General features: G+C 36.5%; 3 protein-coding genes across 4 annotated transcripts; all 3 read left to right on the forward strand.

Annotated features, from left to right (window-relative positions):
* Nucleotides 1-2213: 2213 nt before the first annotated feature.
* Nucleotides 2214-4226, forward strand: LOC108231290. Of its 2 annotated transcripts, none has more exons than XM_037977531.1 (6): nt 2214-2270; nt 2395-2727; nt 2832-3188; nt 3311-3454; nt 3553-3590; nt 3684-4226. In XM_037977531.1, the coding sequence occupies exons 1-6, from the start codon at nt 2222-2224 to the stop codon at nt 3816-3818; spliced, it is 1056 nt and encodes a 351-aa protein (XP_037833459.1). In that variant the 5' UTR covers nt 2214-2221; the 3' UTR covers nt 3819-4226. The 2 variants fall into 2 exon arrangements, with proteins under 2 accessions (XP_037833459.1, XP_024860007.1); XM_025004239.2 differs by having other exon boundaries at nt 3329-3454.
* Nucleotides 4227-7816: 3590 nt separating this feature from the next.
* On the forward strand, nt 7817-10286 carry LOC108231235. The gene is made up of 6 exons (XM_025004254.2): nt 7817-7859; nt 8021-8347; nt 8649-8999; nt 9119-9244; nt 9759-9820; nt 9911-10286. Exons 1-6 carry the CDS (start codon nt 7817-7819, stop codon nt 10031-10033), a joined length of 1032 nt encoding a protein of 343 aa, XP_024860022.1. The 3' UTR covers nt 10034-10286.
* Nucleotides 10287-10753: 467 nt separating this feature from the next.
* LOC108231234 lies at nt 10754-16514 on the forward strand. Its single transcript, XM_025004171.2, has 9 exons — nt 10754-10806; nt 10913-11005; nt 11125-11428; nt 14222-14225; nt 14388-14714; nt 14975-15325; nt 15445-15555; nt 15987-16048; nt 16139-16514. Exons 1-9 carry the CDS (start codon nt 10754-10756, stop codon nt 16259-16261), a joined length of 1428 nt encoding a protein of 475 aa, XP_024859939.2. The 3' UTR covers nt 16262-16514.
* Nucleotides 16515-20552: the final 4038 nt, after the last annotated feature.

A 20552-nucleotide genomic window follows, 5' to 3' on the forward strand; every position in this document is an offset into this window, starting at 1 on the left:
GTGACCCGCGTCCGGGCGAGGGAACACTGTGTCCAATATTTATATTCATCATAAGGGGTCTTTGGGCTGCACTTCGTCTAGCCCCTCACCTAGGACCTGTCTGCCTTGGGTGACCCTACTAGGGGCATGAAGCCCCTGACAGCATAGCTCCTAGGATCATTGGGACACTCAAACCCCTCCACCACGATAAGGTGGCAGCCCAGGGAGAGGTAGTTTTGAACTTATCTAACTTTATTTTTTTACTTGTTTTTTATCATTTTACCATAAAGTTAAGCATACATTCTCATTTTATGTATTGTTATTTGCTGTCAGGATTATGTATTTTCTCTGTTATATCACATTAAGGGCAGCTGAAAGTGAAACCTTCATTGTCTTACATATAAATGTCCTCCAGTGATGCTGTTAGAGGAGTGCACCACCTCTCCTTACCTGTAGAGTAAAAGCTGTTTAGGGGATGTAGGGTGTGACCGACACCACCTCTTCATAAGCTGTGTTCTTCCTGCTAACAAAACTTGCAGTCAAGACCATGTAGCTAAACCTGTTTTTCCATCAACAGGTATTTTTGTTGCTCATTCAATATGGAATTATCTACTCCCAAATGAACAATTTTCTGGCCTTTGAAAAGTTATTTGTGCTACCACTTTGACAGAATTCATATCCTCCACAATATATTGATAATGTGTTTAATGTGTTGCTCCCTGACCTTCAAAAGATGACTTGGAAGGTTTAAGCAGAGTAAAAACAGAAACTAACTCAAAACAAGCAAACTTACTTAGACTAAATTACCATGTCTTCTCACACATGGCTCATCTGCATCATTTCCATAATTCTCTGCAGCAACCAAATAAAATAAAAACAGATAGACTAGTGTAACATGATATAGGCTTTGAGGGCCAATGTGATGCTAAGATACTTAAAAAATGTGAGTTCAGCTTTGAGTAGTTGGTGTAAACCATTTAGTTAGACCAGTGGTGCTCAATCCTGGTCTTATAGGGTCTGTATCCTGCATGTTTAACTTGTTTCCCTGCATTTCAGCACATCTTCAAGTTCTGCAAAAGCCTGTTAATCCCTCATTCATTCAAATCAAGTGTATCAAAGCAGGGCAAACAAAACTACTTTTATAAGAGATATTTTTTGCATTTCAGAATTGTCAGGAAGGTGAGCGGCAATAAGTGGGTCTGAACTGAAATTTGTTGGTCGGGACAGAGGCAATATAGACACGTTCTATATTACAACAAAACATTTTCTTTTTCCAGCAGACATTGTTCAGTGGTAAAACCAGCGGAACTAATGTGACGGTCTTGTTGTACTGAAGTGGGCGGAGCTTCACTTGGGTTACTGGTGAGGGGCTGGGCTCGGCTTATGGTTGCTAGGTAATGGATGTTGTGACGCAATAATCTTGAGGTTTTTGAAACAGGTTGTTTTGCAAACACCAGAAAACATTTACTTATTGTCAAAAATGGCTGGGTGTTTTTTTTTCTTTTGTGCTTGGACTGTTTCTAGAAGCAGTAGATACCCAAATGGAAGTACAAAAACATGCAAGAAGTGAATTTTGCATAATAGGTCCACTTTAAAGAGTTGTCTTCCTTTAGTGCTGAAGAACCAAACAATGTCAGAAAAGAAAAAAGTTGTTAACGTTTTTCTCCTTTTAAGATTGTTCTACAGTGTTACACGTTTACGCATGGATATTGCACCTTTTTAATAAGAACTTCCTAACATGATTTCATATTTCATCTTTTTATGCATTCAGGTTTTGTTTGACAAACATTTTCTATGTCTGATAGGGAAATTATCTTATAACTTGAACAACAAAAATGATATCTTACATTTTATTTTGTTTTAAAATATCAAACTGTAGTACTTACAAAAATATGAGAAAACCATAAAACATGGCATAATGTGTCATCTTTAGCCAACTTCTTCTGTTAACATAAATTTGTTTGTTTGCTGAATACACGAGGTCGAATGACCTGTTAATTAGGGGTATACGTAGAATATGTGAAAACTAAACATACAACTTTTTTTTACAGTTACCGTCAGCTGAAAAGTTTAAACACTTTGTTATTTCAGTTTTGGTTGAAAAAAAAAGGTTTGTGGTTGTAAAGTGAAACGTCACAATAAAAACACCAATCAGATTGTTCTAAAATTGTTCACACCCACCTGACAAGATTATATTAGAGTGGGTCATCTCCTGATGTGGTTTTAGTCGAACGCAGAGACGATGAAAATGCTCTTCATATTTTATGCCCTCCTGATGCTCAAATTTGGATGTAAGTACATTTAGAAATATGAAATACCAGCAATAATTAGTTATCTTTTATATTTATATGCTTCTGTGTGCATGATTATGTTTCTCTCAGTAAATACTGGAAATGTTTGTTGGATTTTTTTCAGGTTGCACTAAAAATTATACTTTTGAGACAAAGACTGCTGCTGTTGGACAAAATGTGACCCTGATGTGTCCTCTAGTGAAAAATGTTCTCTACCAAGAAACCTTTTACTGGATCAGACTTGTTTCTGGAAACTGGCTTGAATTTGTGGGAGCAAGATTTAACTTTGAGCATGATGGTTTGACCAAGTTTCCTCACATTCAAGTAAAACAAGAAGAAGAAACTTTTCTTTTACAGATTAATGGAGCTAAGCAAAGTGATACTGGTCTTTACTACTGTGTTAAAACCAAACAACTTGAAATTATGTTTTTGACTGGAACAATGCTGAAGATTAAAGGTATTTTATATATACATGTATCTAAATGAATACTTCTGAGCATTTTCTTCTAATAGAGAGAACAACATGTATTTTTAAATTGATTACTTTTTAATATTATCCAGGACCAGACCCAGACATCACTGCAGTCATTCAGAAGTCTTCATCTGATCCGATCAGTCCAGGAGACCCAGAGACTCTGCAGTGTTCAGTTCTCTCTGACTCTGAGAAGAAAACCTGCTCAGAAGATCACAGAGTGTCCTGGTTCAGGGCTGGATCAGATGAGTCTCATCCCAGTTTGATTTATGCTCATGGAAACAGTGGTGAAGAATGTGGGGTTAGTCCTGAGGCTGATTCTGTAAAGAAATGTGTCTACAAATTCTCCAAGACCGTCAGCTCCTCTGATACTGGAACATATTACTGTGCTGTGGCCACATGTGGACAGATATTATTTGGAAAAGGAGCAAAACTGGATAATCAAGGTATCTACAAACCTTTTCTTGATAGCAATAATGATGTAAAATCTGATAAAATACCATAAAATCCCTCTAAAACTGCAGATCATATAGTATAATCTCACCAAAATAATGTTTTTCATTTCTGGGTTCTGTATTTTTTCTAGAATCTAACTTGTGGGATCTGTCCAAAATATTTCTAATTTTGTTATCTGTTGCTTTGACTGTGAGTCTGGCTGTTATATCTTACCTCATTTATACCATCAAGAGGAAATCTTGTCATTGTTGCAATGGTAATTCAAATTTTATACATCAGTCTATTAAACATTTTGCTGAAACTGACCACAAGTTTTACATGTTTGATAACTTTTTTCTGTCACTCTACAAACAGATGCTGCAAGAGGCAGTGTTAATCAGCAACATAAACAAGTAAGATGGAAAAAATAAATTAAATTGTCATCTGCTTATATATAATAGTATCTTTTTTTATATTATTGTCCATACCCTTTATATTTTCCACAGAAAGACGAGCACCCTTTGGTTTATTCTGCTCCGACCTTCTCCAAGAGGAAATCTGGAAAACCAGAAAGAAGGAATGAAAAATCGCCTCAAGAGGACACGGTTTACACTGATGTTAAAACATTTTGGAAAGACTAACAAAGCCAGAAATTTGTAATGGTAAATACTGGGGCTGTTTTACACTTCTGACACAAGAAATATATTTATGTTGCCTAACGCTACATCGAATGTAATCTTAACATCATAAACCAGTTTGATTTTGAAAAAGTGAATTAATCCTTTATCCATCATTACATCCATCATTTTTATATCCATGTCCTGTTTGAAGCAGCTGACTTTGTTCCTGCTGCATCTAATTAATGACTTTATTAACCCGTTGAGTGTTTTTGAGTTAAAGTGTTTCATGTTTCTTGTCTTTTTTTTAGGGACATGCAGTTTTTCAGTTGTTAATATCTGCTGTATATATACAAAAACATTGTTAAATTGAGACAAGAACCTTTTATGAATAAAAACTGAATTTTTAATTAAACTTCCAATTAAATCAAATCACTGTCCACCTTATTTTGAGATTTATATTAATTTTATTAATACTAGCAGTGGTTGTTTTTTGTTTATTCTGTTTCTATGGCTTTAAAAAAGATAAGTATAGTTGTATTTCCTGGAAACAACAACCTACATAATAAATGACTGATTCATTAAAGTCTTTTTTTGCAATTTAGTTCAAGGAAACAACATACTAATATCATGGAATATTATGTTTTTATAGTGCGTTATTTGCGTTATTAGTGCGCAATTTTAAAAACCTTCAACCCTTTTGGTCTCATTGTCTGTCAAGCACAGGAAGCAAAGCTGCAGCCACAAAGACAAAAGCTGTTATCCTTTACTCATCACGTTGAACAATTCCTGAAACTGTTTATTCAGAACAGATCTGACTTGACAGCAGCAGCGTGAGACAGCTAATCAGATTCAGAGAGCAGTTAAACCCAGAGAATGATAGCATCTCCATGACTTGACCTCATCAGAGATAGGTGGAAAGCTGCATGAAATGTTCCTTTCAGACTTGGCGTGACTTTTTCTCTGCAACTGTGCAGCGAGTGTACCACACAGGAAGCCATTTCTTTTAGTTTCTTCAGAAGGTATAGTTGTTAAAGTAACACTTTCATAACCAATATAATGGGAAATGCCACTACTGATTGCTGTCACACCTAAAACCTATTTTAGCTGTCAGACTGTAACTTAACTGGCTCTTTGTGTTTCAGTCCCATTTAAATAGTAAATCAGCTAAAAATGTAACTATGAAATGTTGAATTGAAGCATTTTTAATAAAGCTCCTTGGCATTTTATGATGGGTCAGATGTGATAAGAAAGGGCATGACTCCACATTTTCATAAACAGCACATATTTGCATAGAAACACTAAAATCAGCGATGCAGGTGATTCAGGTAAAATCTAAATATAAACAACAAATCTTACCTGTTGTTTTACTTTGTTAGATATTAGTTTTAATAGTTTGAGCCTTTCAGCTGATAATATAATCACCTTAGCTGTGCTACTTTTAGCTGTATAACAGAGTTAGTAATAGTTTTTAGTTGTGGTGATCTCTTTCAATATTGGTCAGGTTGAAAATGTTCTTATGCCTATCAATAAATTTCTACCAAGTACAAAAGGAAATAGAGCTCAGGTGGGAAAATCTTGTCTAAAACTCCATATTTACCTCTATGTAATAGCATTTCCTTAAAGTACAACCTTTAGTGTTATAACTGTGTACAGTGATGGCAAAATGTTTTTCCAAAACTCTTGCGTCATATTTTAGTAATGATAAGATCTAGTGGCAAAGCGCTTCACTTGTAGTGGAACATTGTGGTAGGAAATGCCATCTCAAAGTATATTCTGTGATAACCAATCAGATAAATAAGTCGGTCAGTATCACCCCACCTCCTTTTGTCACTGAAATATAAACAGTTTTTTCAAAGAAGTCACAGAGTTAAGATGCTGATATGGGTTTCACTGCTTCTCTTTCATCAAGGATGTATGTTCCTTCTAAAGTTTTTATTGTTTAATAATTTCTCACAAGTGTATTTGTAAGACAGATTTGTGCTCTGTTCTTCTTTGTTCTGCTCTTAGACTTCTTTTCTGTAATGCAGATACGTTGGTGCCAGTGATCACCGTTGAACTTGGTGAACCAGTAACTCTGACCTGTGCTTTGCCCGATGAAGAGCAGCAGTTCACTTCACTGGTACAAGCAGAGTGCATGAGAGCCTCTGAAATTAACTGTAACACTGATGGAAAATACAGAACCGGTGTATGGACCAGAACCCTTTGCCTTGAGACTAAAAGCAACATATAAAGAAAAAGTTAAAAATCTGACCATTTTAAATACAGTTCAAGAAGATGAAGGGATGCATCACTGCAAAATCACAGACTGGAAAGATGACTAGCATGGAACATATTTATCAATAAAAAGTGAGGTAAACTGAACCTCCAGCTGTTTTACAATTACAATTGCTCTGACAACTCCATCACTGGGCTGCTCAGGTCAGCTTCATTCAAAGTGATATTCATAACCATCTGCAGTTATGGTAGCAATATTTGAAATTTCAGTTAGGGTAGTTTGGCTGTAATTTGGAAAAGCCTAGCCATTATCTGATACTCCGGCAGAAAGCCTTGTTTCAGTCTTTCTTTAGATTCTTACATGAAAGTTTTCACAGGGAGACCACATAACACTGTCAACCAACAGGAAACAAAGCAAACGCCCATGCACTCAAGGTTCAAAGATGCTCCATGAAGTTGCATAAAATATATATATTTATATAAATAAATAAACTTTTAAAAAGGTAATCTTGTCCTCATATTTATCAAGATAGAAATGTTGTTTTCTCGTTTAATGAAACAATGGTTTTGGTCTTCAACATATAGGGAATAAAATGCAAGTACAGTATCTGTACTATAGACACAGCTGAAATACACAGTATAATTTGACCCTGGGGTAGGTCAATGCCCTTCTGAGAAGATCTTCTGACATATTGAACACCCTGAGCTCAGTCTGTGCCTTTTTATACTTTCTTGTTTCAGCCAACGCCTCTCTCTGACAATGATGAAGTTATTTTGTCATCAGGACTACAAGACTATCAACTATCCATACTACTGCCTGCATTTTGACTTTATAAAACCTTTAGGTTTTGAACCAAAATTAACCTTCTGATTGTCTGTAGACACTTTCTGGCTGCACTGATGATTCCTGAATGAACCGAGGTGGTCAGGAGGGCTGAAGCCAACCCAACCGTGATGCACCTTTGAGCCCCAAAGTGAGGTAGTGACAGAGTCGAAACATGTGAAAAAGTAAGCTGTATTTGTGGCTCAATAATGTAATGAACTTGTGACATATGGTCTGTGCGATCTCAGGGTCACAAGATTAAACAACTGGTTTATCACTTAGAGAAGATTGAAGACGATGCACAGCAAGTTTGCATTTAGTTTTGAGATTTGCCTCCATGTCAAAGCAGCTGAGTTCTACTTCATGCCTCATTTGGTTTCTGAAAGCTCACATCTGTGTGGGACATGGCCGGTTTCTTGAGTGGTTTGTCAACAGCGAGAGGCAGCATGAAGACGATCTACTCTTTGTGGCCATTTTGTGAAACTGTTTTGAGAAAGTGCCTTGGGATTTGACTCTTTCACTCAACAGATTAAAACAGCACCCCTACAAACCTAACCAAACTATTTTACAAAACTATAAAAAAGTCTCAGAATAAACACATGTTTGGATTCTTTCATAATTTTGCCTATCACTGTAATGAGATATGATCTCCTCCTCTTCCGACTTCTACTACTACTAGTAATTTTTCATAATAATAATAGCAGTGAGAATGCTGCTGAAATCATTCTCACTGATATTATTATTATTATTATTATTAGTAGTAGTAGTACTACTACTGCTACAAGCCTTCTTACTGCAAAATATCAACCTAATGTTTTATTGTAAGTCTGAAGGGCAAAATGCCTAAAAAGGGGAAAGTCCAGCTTGGTAGGAAACGAACTTTGATTATATATTTTGAAATAACCAATCAGACGCTCTGAATCACCTCACTTCCTTCTGTCACTGAAATATAAGCGAGTGTTTCAACGTAGACAGTGTAAAGATGATTCTCCTCTGGGTGACACTGCTCCTTTTTCATCAGGGATGTAAGTTAAATCTACAGTAAATATTACTGTCATTGAAGTACTTTCATGCATGTTAGATCTGGTACTGCTGATGCTCAGTTTTATCTGTTTCTTTACTGTGTGGGTTTCTTACCTTTATTGTCTAAACTGTTTAACATGTTATGTTTTTTTCCATTCTGCAGATACATTGGTTCCAGTGACCACAGTTCAACTTGGTGAACCTGTAACTTTTACATGCCCCGTGCCTGAGGATAAAGACAGCAGTTTTTTACTATGCTGGTACAAACAAAATGCAGGGGATTCCATGAAATTAATAGCGTCACTGTTGATGCATGTACAACCTGAATATGGACCAGAGTTTTCTGCATCAAGAATTAATGTGATGCTTGATAAAGAAATCAGCAATCTGACAATTTTAAGAACAGTTCAAGGAGATGAAGGGATGTATCACTGTGCTTTCAAGGATTGGAAAAAGCATAGATGGCATGGGAACTATTTGTCATTAAAAGGTAAGGTAAAGAAAGTCTTTAGGTGTTTTTAAGCTACTTCAAATAAATTGAAACAAACAACTTCTTACAACTGTACAGTTTGTATGTTATTTACACATTTTATAAAAACAAAATTCAGCCTATTTAAATCATAAAAGTTAACTTTTAGAAATGACTTCTGAACTGCATGATGTGTGTAAATACCTACATACCAGAGTTTTATGTTTGACCTCAACAAAATACAAAAGTTTTAAGTCTTTATGTTTACTTTAAACATTTAATTAAATTTTTGTGCAATACAATTCTGTATCTTTTGTTGTAGGAAACTCTGATGGGACATCAAACTACACTGTTGTTGAACAGAGAACATCATCAGATCCAGACCGTCCAGGAGGCTCAGTGTCTCTACAGTGTTCAGTTCTCTCTGATTCTGACAACAAGACGTGTTCAGGAGGTCTCAGAGTGTTCTGGTTCAGATCCAGATCAGACAAGTCTTCTCCAGACATCATCTATGCTGATGGAAACAGACATGATGAATGTGAGAAGAAACCTGACTCCCAGAAGAGATGTGTGTTCTCAAAGAACATCAACTCCTCTGATGCTGAGACTTACTACTGTGCTGTGGCCACATGTGGACAGATAATATTTGGAAAAGGAATCGAAATAAATGCTGGTATGGTTTTATGTTTACTTTTGGAAATATTCAGTCAGTACTGTTTACTAATAATATGTTAATGCAAATATAACACATTTGTCAGAAGCAATAATTTGTGTGTATTTCTGTTTTTGTAGAGCAAACAGCAGACACTAAATTTATTACGCTGATGATAACAATAACCTGCTTGGCCATTTCTGTGATTGTAAATATTGTTTTCATCTGTTACCAAAATCCAAGAGTAACATGCAAACAATCAAAAGGTAAGTGTTGTTCAGTGAATCCAGATGAGTGAATCTGAAATGTCTGTTATTTAGAAGAGGAGTAATTAGACATCTGGAGTTCAGTTTTACTGAAACTCATATTGCTCCATATTTATTTTTTCGTGTGACAGAGTTTTATAAAGATGAAAAAAAAAATAATGCAAGACAAAAAAAATGTGCAGATATAAATTAATGTGATTTGTAGTTCAATGTACAAGTGTTCAACATGATGAGATGAGCCTCATAGAAATGAATTTTTTCAACTTTTACTAAATCTAATAATTTGTAACTGTTGTTGTTTGTTTTTACTTTCTTTTTGGCATGTTTTGATGGCTCTGTTTTCAACCTGGTTTGATTTTTTTCTCTTGCCCTGATGTTTATTTTCAATCTTTTCTTAGTTTCTTCTCAAATTTTACTTTTAGAGTGCAAAATAAAAACTTGTTAAGTCAGCTGTGGATCTTTGTGGTAAAGTCAGTATAAGTACATCATACACTTGATTCTTTTTCATTTTCAGGAACAGAGAGAACCTCTTCACCAACAAGACATGAAAACTTGGGCCAGCCAAGAGATTGTATCGTAAGTAAAGTTGCTTTATTTTACTTTCAATATTTAAGTACATCCCAACAGGTTTATGTAACAATAATTATCCTTTTACTTTCTGCACAGAATGAAGATGGACAGGATCTGAACTATGTTGCGTTACGTTTCTCTGGAGGGAAAAGTTCAAGAGGAAAGAAGAAGAAAGAGTTGAAGACTGAAGAGAGTGTGTACTCCCACGTTAAAATATAAATACAAATATCTTTTAAAACATCGGCCACAAACAATGAGACTGAATAAATGCTTCTTTGAAGAGAGTTGGTTTGTTATTCAAAAATATTACCTCAAATATGTATTTTTTGTTTAATAGTTATTCAAACTGAAAATCCTAGGTTTTATGTTGTGTTTAAGTCTTTTCTTTTTTCCTTTTTTTTAAATTAACATCTCATCTGATTCTATAAATAGAGGGAAAAAGTCATGAGTCATGTTTTTCTCAAGCCAAAGCCTGAACAACCAACTTTTTTTTCTTTAATAAAAAAAAATCATAAACAATTAACACATAAATACTCTGTGAATGTTTATGCATGACTGGACTGGAGAAATGCACACACACTCACACAAACCTGGGCAAAAAACTTGATTGCCTCTTTGCTTTTGGCAGTGATAACAATTTCTATATTGAGGCTTCACCAGGCTTTCTCAGATAAAAGTCTTGTCACTTATTGCAACATCACAACAACAGCAGTCCTGGGCCTGATGATATGAAACACAAAGATGTTTGGTACAACCTGATCTATTATTACTGATAAACAAAACCAAAAAAGTGAAGAATTTTCAGAAAATTTTGTTTGGACTTTGTCTGCAGTAGCTGATCACACAGAAACAATTAATAGTTCTCAGTTACATGTTATTGGTTTGTGGGAGGAAACTGGAGAACCCAAAGAAAAACCCATACATGCAGAGAGAGAGAACATGCAAACTTCAGGTGATGACAGCTTTGACCACTCCAACCCCAGGATGCCTAGGTCAGCATAATTTAAAGTGATATTCACAAACATTTGCAACTGTGGAAGCAAATGTTGAAATTTTTTTTAAGGTGGTTTGGCTGTAATTTGGATCCTTCTGTCACAGTCCACTGTTCCTGCCACGCCTTCTGCTCACAGCTCACAGGCTCAGTAACTTTCCACAGCCTGTCTATGCCACGCCTCCTGTTCCCATGCCACAGTAATCAGCCTCATCATCTTCACCTGTTCCTGTCACTATTTATGCTCACCACCTACTCACAGTCTTCGCCAGATTATTGAACGGTTCCCGCCCAGTAAATGTCCAGCGATTATCCACAGTTCATGCCTGCCTCGATCACGACCCCCCTGCCTGACTCTCGACTCTCACCTCCTGCCTACTCCTTGCCGGATACTTCCACGGAGTCGGATCTCTGGTAACCAACCTCGCTTCCCCTCTCTGGACATCGCCTACTGGATTGTTCCCTTTTGGATTTGGCTGCAACTCTCTGACTCACTGGCTCTGACCTCTCGCCTGTCCCTGGACTTTCCCTATCGCCTAAACCCCTCTCTGAAGACCGCTGCTGCTCCCACCTCGCAGACCCCGGCTGTCTTACCTGGTCCAGGCCAAGCCCCGTTCCAGACCGTGAGTGCCGCTCCCGGAACTAGCATTCCGATTAGTCTGGTGTTTACTAATAAAAGGTTAAAACTTTTATTTTTGTCTGCTTGTTCTGACTCCACTCACGCCTGGCCTTGTCACCTTCCAGCCCTTATCTGAAACCACTAATGCTTAGGAGGCAGAAAGCCTTGTTTATATACATGATCAAACAAGTAATGCAAATTAAACATATATGAACAACTTTAAAAATTGTCTCAGAATAAATTAAAAAAAATTGAAAACGCATCATCCAAGAAAAAAAAATATAAAGGGGGAAATAATTCTATATTGAACTTTAAATTAGGAATTCTCAGATGAATGTCTTGTTACCTGATTCAACACTTCAAGATCAACATTTTAATGCTTATGTCTTTTTGATATTTTGCTTGCTGCTTTGTCTACTGCTCTTTTTGTTACTAAAGTTTTATTTTTTTCTCTAGCCCTCGTCTTCCAGTCTGCATTATTGAGTCCTTCTGCAACCATTTCTTTATCCAGTTTCTTTACTCACTTTTCAATGCAGAGTCATGTGGAGGTGGTGCCTATCTCCTGTGGTCTTTGGGTGAGATGTGATGTACAACCTGGAAAGGACACCAGCTCATTACAGTCCCACACAGAGTAAAATGAGTCAGGCAAACATTCATACACTCACTCAGGCCTAGGAACAATTTAAGAGTGTTCAATTAGGCTAACCTGCATGTTTTTGAGTCTGTGGGAGGCAACTGGAGACCCCAGATAAAACATATATGCACAAATATAAAGGTCACACCTTTGTTGTAAACATGCCTCCTTCTTGCTGTGAGGTGACAGCTCTGTCCACTCCACAACCAGGCTGCCTAGGTAAACTTTATCCAAAGTGATATTCATAACCATCCGCAATTATGGAAGCAATATTTGAAATTTCAATTAAGGTTGTTTGGCTGTAAATTGAGACCTCCCGGCCTTTATCTGATACTTCCAATGCTTCTGAGGCAGATAGCCTTGTTTACTTACTCAATTAAACAAAAATGTTAGTTCAACAATACAGAACAATAAAAATATCAGAATGAACTCAAAAGATTCAAACAGCTTCATTTAGGATAAAAGAAAGTTGGCAAACAATTATAATTTCTATAATAAGTGCAAATAAGGCTTTTTTAAATGAATGATCACTTATTACAACACAGTAACATCAGCATTCTCATACTGGCTAACTGCTGAGTGATCAGCAACACAAAGGTGGATTCTGCCAGAGCATTATCTGATAAAAACCACTGTAAGATTCTTCTAAACCTATTTCTGTAAAAATAAAAAAGTTATTGAGGAATACGCGACTGTTAACACGAGGCAAATCTCAATCTTTCTTTTGGTTCTTACATGAAAGTTTTCACAGGGAGACCACATAACACTGTCAACCAACAGGAAACAAAGCAAACGCCCATGCACTCAAGGTTCAAAGGTGCTCCATGAAGTTGCATAAAATATCAAAAATAAATAAATTATAAAAATTTTTTAAAAGGTAATCTTGTCCTTATATTTATCAAGATAGAAATGTTGTTTTCTTGTTCAATAAAACAGTGGTTTCGATCTTCAACATATAGGGAATAAAATGCAAGTACAGTATCTGTACTATAGGCACAGCTGAAATACACAGTATAATCTGACCCTGGGGTAGGTCAATGCCCTCTCTCCTCCAAGGTCTTCTTCTGAGAAGATCTTCTTCTGACATATTGAACACCCTGAGCTCAGTCTGTGCCTTTTTATACTTTCTTGTTTCAGCCAATGCCTCTCTCTGACAGTGATGAAGTTATTTTGTCATCAGGACTGCAAGGCTATCAGCTATCCATATTACTGCCTGCATTTTGACTTTATAAAAGCTTCAGGTTTTGAACCAAAATAACCTTCTGATTGTCTGTAGACACTTTCTGGCTGCACTGATGATTCCTGAATGAACCAAGGTGGTCAGGAGGGCTAAAGCCAACCCAACCCTGAAGCACCTTTGTGCCCCAAAGTGAGGTAGTAACAGAGTGGAAACCGTTGACATGTAAAGATGTAAGCTAGCTTTGTGGCTCAAAAATGTAATGAACTCGGGACATATGGTCTGTGCGATCTCAGGGTCACAAGATTTAACACCAAACAGGTTTATCACTGAGAGAAGATTGAAGATGATGCACAGCAAGTTTGCATTTGGTTTAAAAAAATTTTAGCCATAAAAAGAATTGATAAATTGAGTTAATTGGTGATGCTTTAAAAATGATACAAGGGAGACATCTGTCACACATTTAATGTTTTGCACTCTACGTCAAAGCAGCTGAGTTCTACTTCATGCCTCATTTGGTTCCACAATGGTGACCTCATTTCTGAAAGCTCACATCTGTGTGAGACATGGCCGGTTTCATGACTGGTTTGTCAACAGCAAGAGGCAGCATTAAAATGATTTGTGTCAATTTTGTGAAATGTCTTGTCTTTTGGCTGTTTCAGTCAACAAACAACAACACCACCCCTACAAACCCAACAAAGTTATCCTATAAATCCTTATGAATCACATTATAAAAATAAAGTCTCAGATTAAACGGTTGTTTAAATTCTCAAAGTAAATCAATGCCAAAATAAAAGTTATTTCATAATTTTGCCTTCTTCCTGCTCTAGCTTGGCAGGAAACAGACTTTGATTATATATTTTGAAATAACCAATCAGATGCTCTGAATCACCTCACTTCCTTCTGTCACTGAAATATAAGCGAGTGTTTCAACGTAGACTGTAAGGATGATTCTCTTCTGGGTGACACTGCTCCTTTTTCATCAGGGATGTAAGTTAAATCTACAGTAAATATTACTGTCATTGAAATACTTTCATGCATGTTAGATCTGGTACTGCTGATGCTCAGTTTTTCCTTTTTCTTTACTGTGTGGGTTTCTTACCTTTACTGCCTAAACTGTTTAGCATGCTATACTTTTTTTCCATTCTGCAGATACATTGGTTCCAGTGACCACAGTTCAACTTGGTGAACCTGTAACTTTTACATGTCCCCTGCCTGAAGATAAAGACATCAGTGGTAAACTTTACTGGTACAAACAAAATGCAGGGGATTCTATGAAATTAATTGCGTTGCTGTGGATACATGCAAAACCTGAAAATGGACCAGCATCTTCTGCATCAAGGCTGATTGTGACGATTGATGAAAAAATCAGCAATCTGACAATTTTAAGAACAGTTCAAGGAGATGAAGGGATGTATCACTGTGCTTTCAACGACTGGAAAAACCATAGTTGGCACGGGAACTATTTGTCATTAAAAGGTAAGGTAAAGTAAATTTTTAGGTGTTTTGAAACTACTTGAAATAAATTGAAACAAGTAACTCCTTACAACTGTACAGTTTGTATGTTATTTACACATTTTGCAATAACTTTCAGACTTAACTGCGTGATGTGAGTAAATACCTATATACCAGATTTGTATGTTTTACCCTAACAAAATACAAAAGTTTTAAGTCTTTATGTTTACTTTAAACATTTAATTAAATTGTTGTGTAACACAATTCTGTATCTTTTGTTGTAGGAAACTCTGATGGGACATCAAACTACACTGTTGTTGAACAGAGAACATCATCAGATCCAGACCGTCCAGGAGGCTCAGTGTCTCTACAGTGTTCAGTTCTCTCTGATTCTGACAACAAGACGTGTTCAGGAGGTCTCAGAGTGTTCTGGTTCAGATCCAGATCAGACAAGTCTTATCCAGACATCATCTATGCTGATGGAAACAGACATGATGAATGTGAGAAGAAACCTGACTCCCAGAAGAGATGTGTGTTCTCAAAGAACATCAGCTCCTCTGATGCTGAGAGTTACTACTGTGCTGTGGCCACATGTGGACAGATAATATTTGGAAAAGGAATCAAAATAGAAGCTGGTATGATTTTATGTTTACTTTTGGAAAATATGCTTCTAATTCTGTTACTCAAAATGTGTTAATGCAAATATAACACCTTTGTCAGAAGCAATAATTTGTGTGTATTTTTGTTTTTGTAGGGCAAACAGCAGACCCTAAATTTATTACGCTGATGATAACAATAATCTGCTTGGCCATTTCTGTGATTGTAAATATTGTTTTCATCTGTTACCAAAATCCAAGAGCAAAAGGTAAGTGTTGTTCAGTGAATTCAGATGAGTGAATCTGAAGTGTCTGTTATTTAGAAGGAAGAGGAGTAATTAGACATCTGGAGTTCATTTTTACTGAAACTCATATTGCTCCTGAATCATTTATCCTGGTTTGATTTTAATTCCTCAATCTTTTTCCTGGTTTGTTGTTTTCTGCCCTCCTGTCTCTGATTACTCATCATTCCACCGGCTCTTTATCACCTGTTATCACCTTCAGTATAAATAGTTTTTAGTTTTCAGTTGTTGTCAGTGTCTTGTTCTCTTGCCCTGATGTTTATTTTCAATCTTTTCTTACTTTCTTCTCAAGGTTTACTTTCTTAGAGTGAAAAATAGTAACTTGTTAAGTACGCTGTGGATTGTCCTTGAAAAGTCAGTATAAGTACATCATACTCTTGTTTCTTTTTCATTTTCAGGAACAGAGAGAACCTCTTCACCAACAAGACATGAAAACTTGGGCCAGCCAAGAGATTATATCGTAAGTAAAGTTGCTTTATTGTACTTTCAATATTTAAGTACATCCCAACAGGTTTATGTAACAATAATGATCCTTTTACTTTCTGCTCAGAATGAAGATGGACAGGATCTGAACTATGTTGCGTTACGTTTCTCTGGAGGGAAAAGTTCAAGAGGAAAGAAGAAGAAAGAGTTGAAGACTGAAGAGAGTGTGTACTCCCACGTTAAAATATAAATACAAATATCTTTTAAAACATCGGCCACAAACAATGAGACTGAATAAATGCTTCTTTGAAGAGAGTTGGTTTGTTATTCAAAAATATTACCTCAAATATGTATTTTTTGTTTAATAGTTATTCAAACTGAAAATCCTAGGTTTTATGTTGTGTTTAAGTCTTTTCTTTTTTCCTTTTTTTTAAATTAACATCTCATCTGATTCTATAAATAGAGGGAAAAAGTCATGAGTCATGTTTTTCTCAAGCCAAAGCCTGAACAACCAACTTTTTTTTCTTTAATAAAAAAAAATCATAAACAATTAACACATAAATACTCTGTGAATGTTTATGCATGACTGGACTGGAGAAATGCACACACACTCACACAAACCTGGGCAAAAAACTTGATTGCCTCTTTGCTTTTGGCAGTGATAACAATTTCTATATTGAGGCTTCACCAGGCTTTCTCAGATAAAGGTCTTGTCACTTATTGCAACATCACAAAAACAGCAGCCTATTATCCTGGGCCTGATGATATGAAACACAAAGATGTTTGGTACAACCTGATCTATTATTACTGATAAACAAAACCAAAAAGAAGTGAAGAATTTTCAGAAAATTTTGTTTGGACTTTGTCTGCAGTAGCTGATCACACAGGAACAATTAAGAGTTCTCAGTTAACCTAACCTACGTGTTTTTGGTTTGTGGGAGGAAACTGGAGAACCCAAAGAAAAACCCATACATGCAGAGGGAGAACATGCAAACTTCACACCTAACAGTCACAGCTGGGTTGTAAACCTGTGGCCTTCTTGCTGTGAGGTGACAACTTTGACCACTTCACCACCGGGCTGCCTAGGTCAGCTTCATCCAAAGTGACATTCATAACCATCTGCTATTATGGTAGCAAATGGTAACAACTTCTTTAAGGTGGTATGGCTGTTTTTGGATCCTTCTAGCCCTTATCTGAAACCACTAATACTAATGAGGCAGAAAGTCTTGTTTACGTCCATCATCAAACAAATAATGTGAATTAAACATTTATGAACAACAAATAAAAACAATCTCAGAATTAATTTAAAAAAAATTGAAAAAACATCATCCAAGGAAAAACAAATTAAGGAAAAAATATATAATTTTTATATTGAAGTTAAATTAGTCATTCTTAGATGAATGTCTTGTTACTTATTTCAACACTTCAAGATCAACATTTTAATAATGGCTAACTGCTGGATGATAAGTAACACAAAGGTGTATCCTGCCAGAGTACTATCTGAATAAAAACCACCGTAAACATTTATATCACCTAAATCTAATTTTGTAAAAATCTAAAAACTTATTAAATAATACACTCTGAAATATTAACACCAGGCAAATCTTAATTTTTAAAAAATATTTTCACATGAAAGTTTTCACAGGGAGATCACACACCACCTCCAACCAACAGTAAACAAAGCAAATGTTCATCTTCTCAAACACCTTGAGCTCAGTCTGTGCCTTTTCATGCATTTTTGTTTTAGACAATGCCTCCCTCTGACAGTTGTTAGATGTGTCCAAAAGTAAAAAAAGTACTAAAGAGAACCAGAGGAAAACTAGTTGCTTCAACACTTAGGCTATATTCACATTGCAGAGTTTAATGCTTAGTTCTGATTTTCTGCTGAGATTCCTTTTTTGTGTGTAGTTGTTCACATTATAATTTAATTGTGACCATCATCAGACTCCAGTGTGTGCAGTCTAAGGCTGTGAAGCAACCCACATGTGCAAAAGACACGATGTCATCAGCAGCAAGCTTTGTTTGCAGAAGTGAACATGGATGCTACACGTGTTAGCATGTATATATCAATTCTGCAGTTGTTCTGTAATCAGAGCTGACAAAATTATTATCTGCCATGCTTGTTTTGTCCAATGTTTACATTTGATATTGACACTTCTGGACTGCACTTCTGGAACGAGACTGATGTTCTGAAAGTAGAAACAAACTCAAGCAACTGGACTTCTGTAGCTCAAGACGTGCAGTTCCAAGCTTTACACTGCATGATGCTGGTATCAAAAATATCAGAATTTAGATTGACCCATATACCCCTAATTAAATTACATAAAAGTTAGATGAAATGCAACACGAACGTTTAGACTGCAGTCACTTTAAAAAAACATTGGATATGTATCTGATTTCGTACCACATATGAAATTGACCTGGGTCAAATTTGGGGAAAAAAAAATCTAATTTGTTACATTCAGGCTGTCATAACAACAACAAAAAACAAACAAAAAAAGAGATTAGATATGGGTAGCATTTAGGAAAAAAAAAGAGAAAAAAATAAGATTTGGGCCACTTTTGCCTGCAGTGTGAAGCCAGGCTTTAACCCCACTAAAATTTACTGGTACATCTATGCTCCAATCTTAGATATAAGCAAATGAAATGAGCTTCCTGTGTAGGAGTGATGTCCAAAACTTGTCCTCATGGACCACTATCCTATATGTTTTAGATGCTTCTCTGCTTTGACATACCTGATTTGAATGAATGAGTGAATAACTGGTTTCTGCAGAACTTGAAGATCTACTGAAGAGCAGGGACACTGCTAAAACATTCAGATAATGTGGCCCTTGATAACCAGAATTTGACTCTACTGTCCTATTGGCAATTCACCTCCTGTGATTGTCTGTAGGCATTTTCACAAAGAACTTCAAGCCTTGGCTTAGACACTTTCTGGTTGCTTCTGTGCGATTTGTGAATAGACTGAGGTGGCAATGGTGGTTGAAGCCAACCCACCCCTGATGCACCTTTGTGCCGCGATGTCAGGTAGTAACAGAGATGAAACATATAGTTTACATGTGTAAAGGTAAGCTGACTCTATTATGGGATGAAGTGATGATATAGCATGGCCAAGGCAAAGACCAGTATTGAGGCTGTAGATTCCTAAGCGTACCTTAAATTGTGGCAAGACAAGAAATTGGACTGGACAACACACTTATCACATGTACAGGAAGGGTCAGACCAGGCTGTACTTCCTGAGGAGGCTGTGATCTTTTGACATCTGCAGGAAACTCCTGTGAATGTTTTATCAGTCTATGTGGTTGTCAGTGTTCTTTTCTACACTGTGGTGTGCTGGGGAGGCAGCACACCCGAGAAGGACACATCCAGGTTGGACAAACTGATCAGGTGGACCGGCTCTGTGGTTGGCATGAAGCTGGATTCTATGGCAGAGAATAAATCTCTGGACAAACTGCTGGACATTATGGATCATCCCAGTCACCCTCTGCACACCATCATCATCAACCAGAGGATTGTGTTCAGTAACAGACTGCTCCTTCCCAAGTGCAGGACTAACAGACTGAAAATCTCCTTTGTCCTTTATGCCATCAGACTGTACAAGAGGTAACAAGAGGACAGGCTGGGAAGGAGCAGCAGCCCCCTTCACCACCACCCTAACAACAGATAATAACTGGGCATATAATATTATTTATTGTTAAATGTTTACATGTGTGTATATAATATTGCCTATCTTTATTTGCTTTTTTATATTTGCTGTTACCTTTGTCACTGTGTGCTGCTACTGTCCCTTTTTTAATCATCTGTTTGATTGTGCTGGAATTTTAATTTCCCCGAAGGAGTTTTCCCAAGGGATCAATAAAGTTTTATATAACCTAATCTATATAGTATATGTGACAACCTTCACCCACGTTTAAAACAACAACGAACAGGTTTAATAAAGAGGGAAGATCATTAAAGAGGATCACTAAACTGAGTTAAATGGTGATGCTTTGAAAATGATAGGTGGGAGACGTCTGTCACACATTTAATGAGTTGTACTCCACGTCAAAGCAGCTGCTTTCTGCTCCATGCCCCTTTTGGTTCTGCAATGCTCACTTAATTTCTGAGAGCTCACGTCTGTGCAGGACATGGCAGGTTCCTTTAGTGAGGCAGCATATAGACAGACAGGTCTTTGTGGCAAGTTTTGCAAACTTTTTGTAAAAGTGCCTTGTGTTTGGGCTCTTTCATTCAGCAAACTGTGCCACCACCCCTAAAAGCACATCCAAACTATCCTATACATCCGTATAAATGACAAAAAAATAAATAGCTGATTTGGATTAAATATGCGTTTGGATTCTGAATTTTTTTTGTCCAAATGAATTAAGCTTCTTTTAAAGGCTTGCCTTTCAATGTAATGAGATAATATTTCATGTAATACTATTACTACTACTACCAAAATAAGAATAAGAATAAATATTATCTTACTGACTAATCATATGTTTTATTGTAAGTCTGAAGGGCAAAATGCCTAAAAAGGGGAAAGTCCAGCTTGGCAGGAAATG

Source organism: Kryptolebias marmoratus, linkage group LG9 (genome assembly GCF_001649575.2).
Source record: "Kryptolebias marmoratus isolate JLee-2015 linkage group LG9, ASM164957v2, whole genome shotgun sequence".
Taxonomy (NCBI): Eukaryota; Metazoa; Chordata; class Actinopteri; order Cyprinodontiformes; family Rivulidae; genus Kryptolebias; species Kryptolebias marmoratus.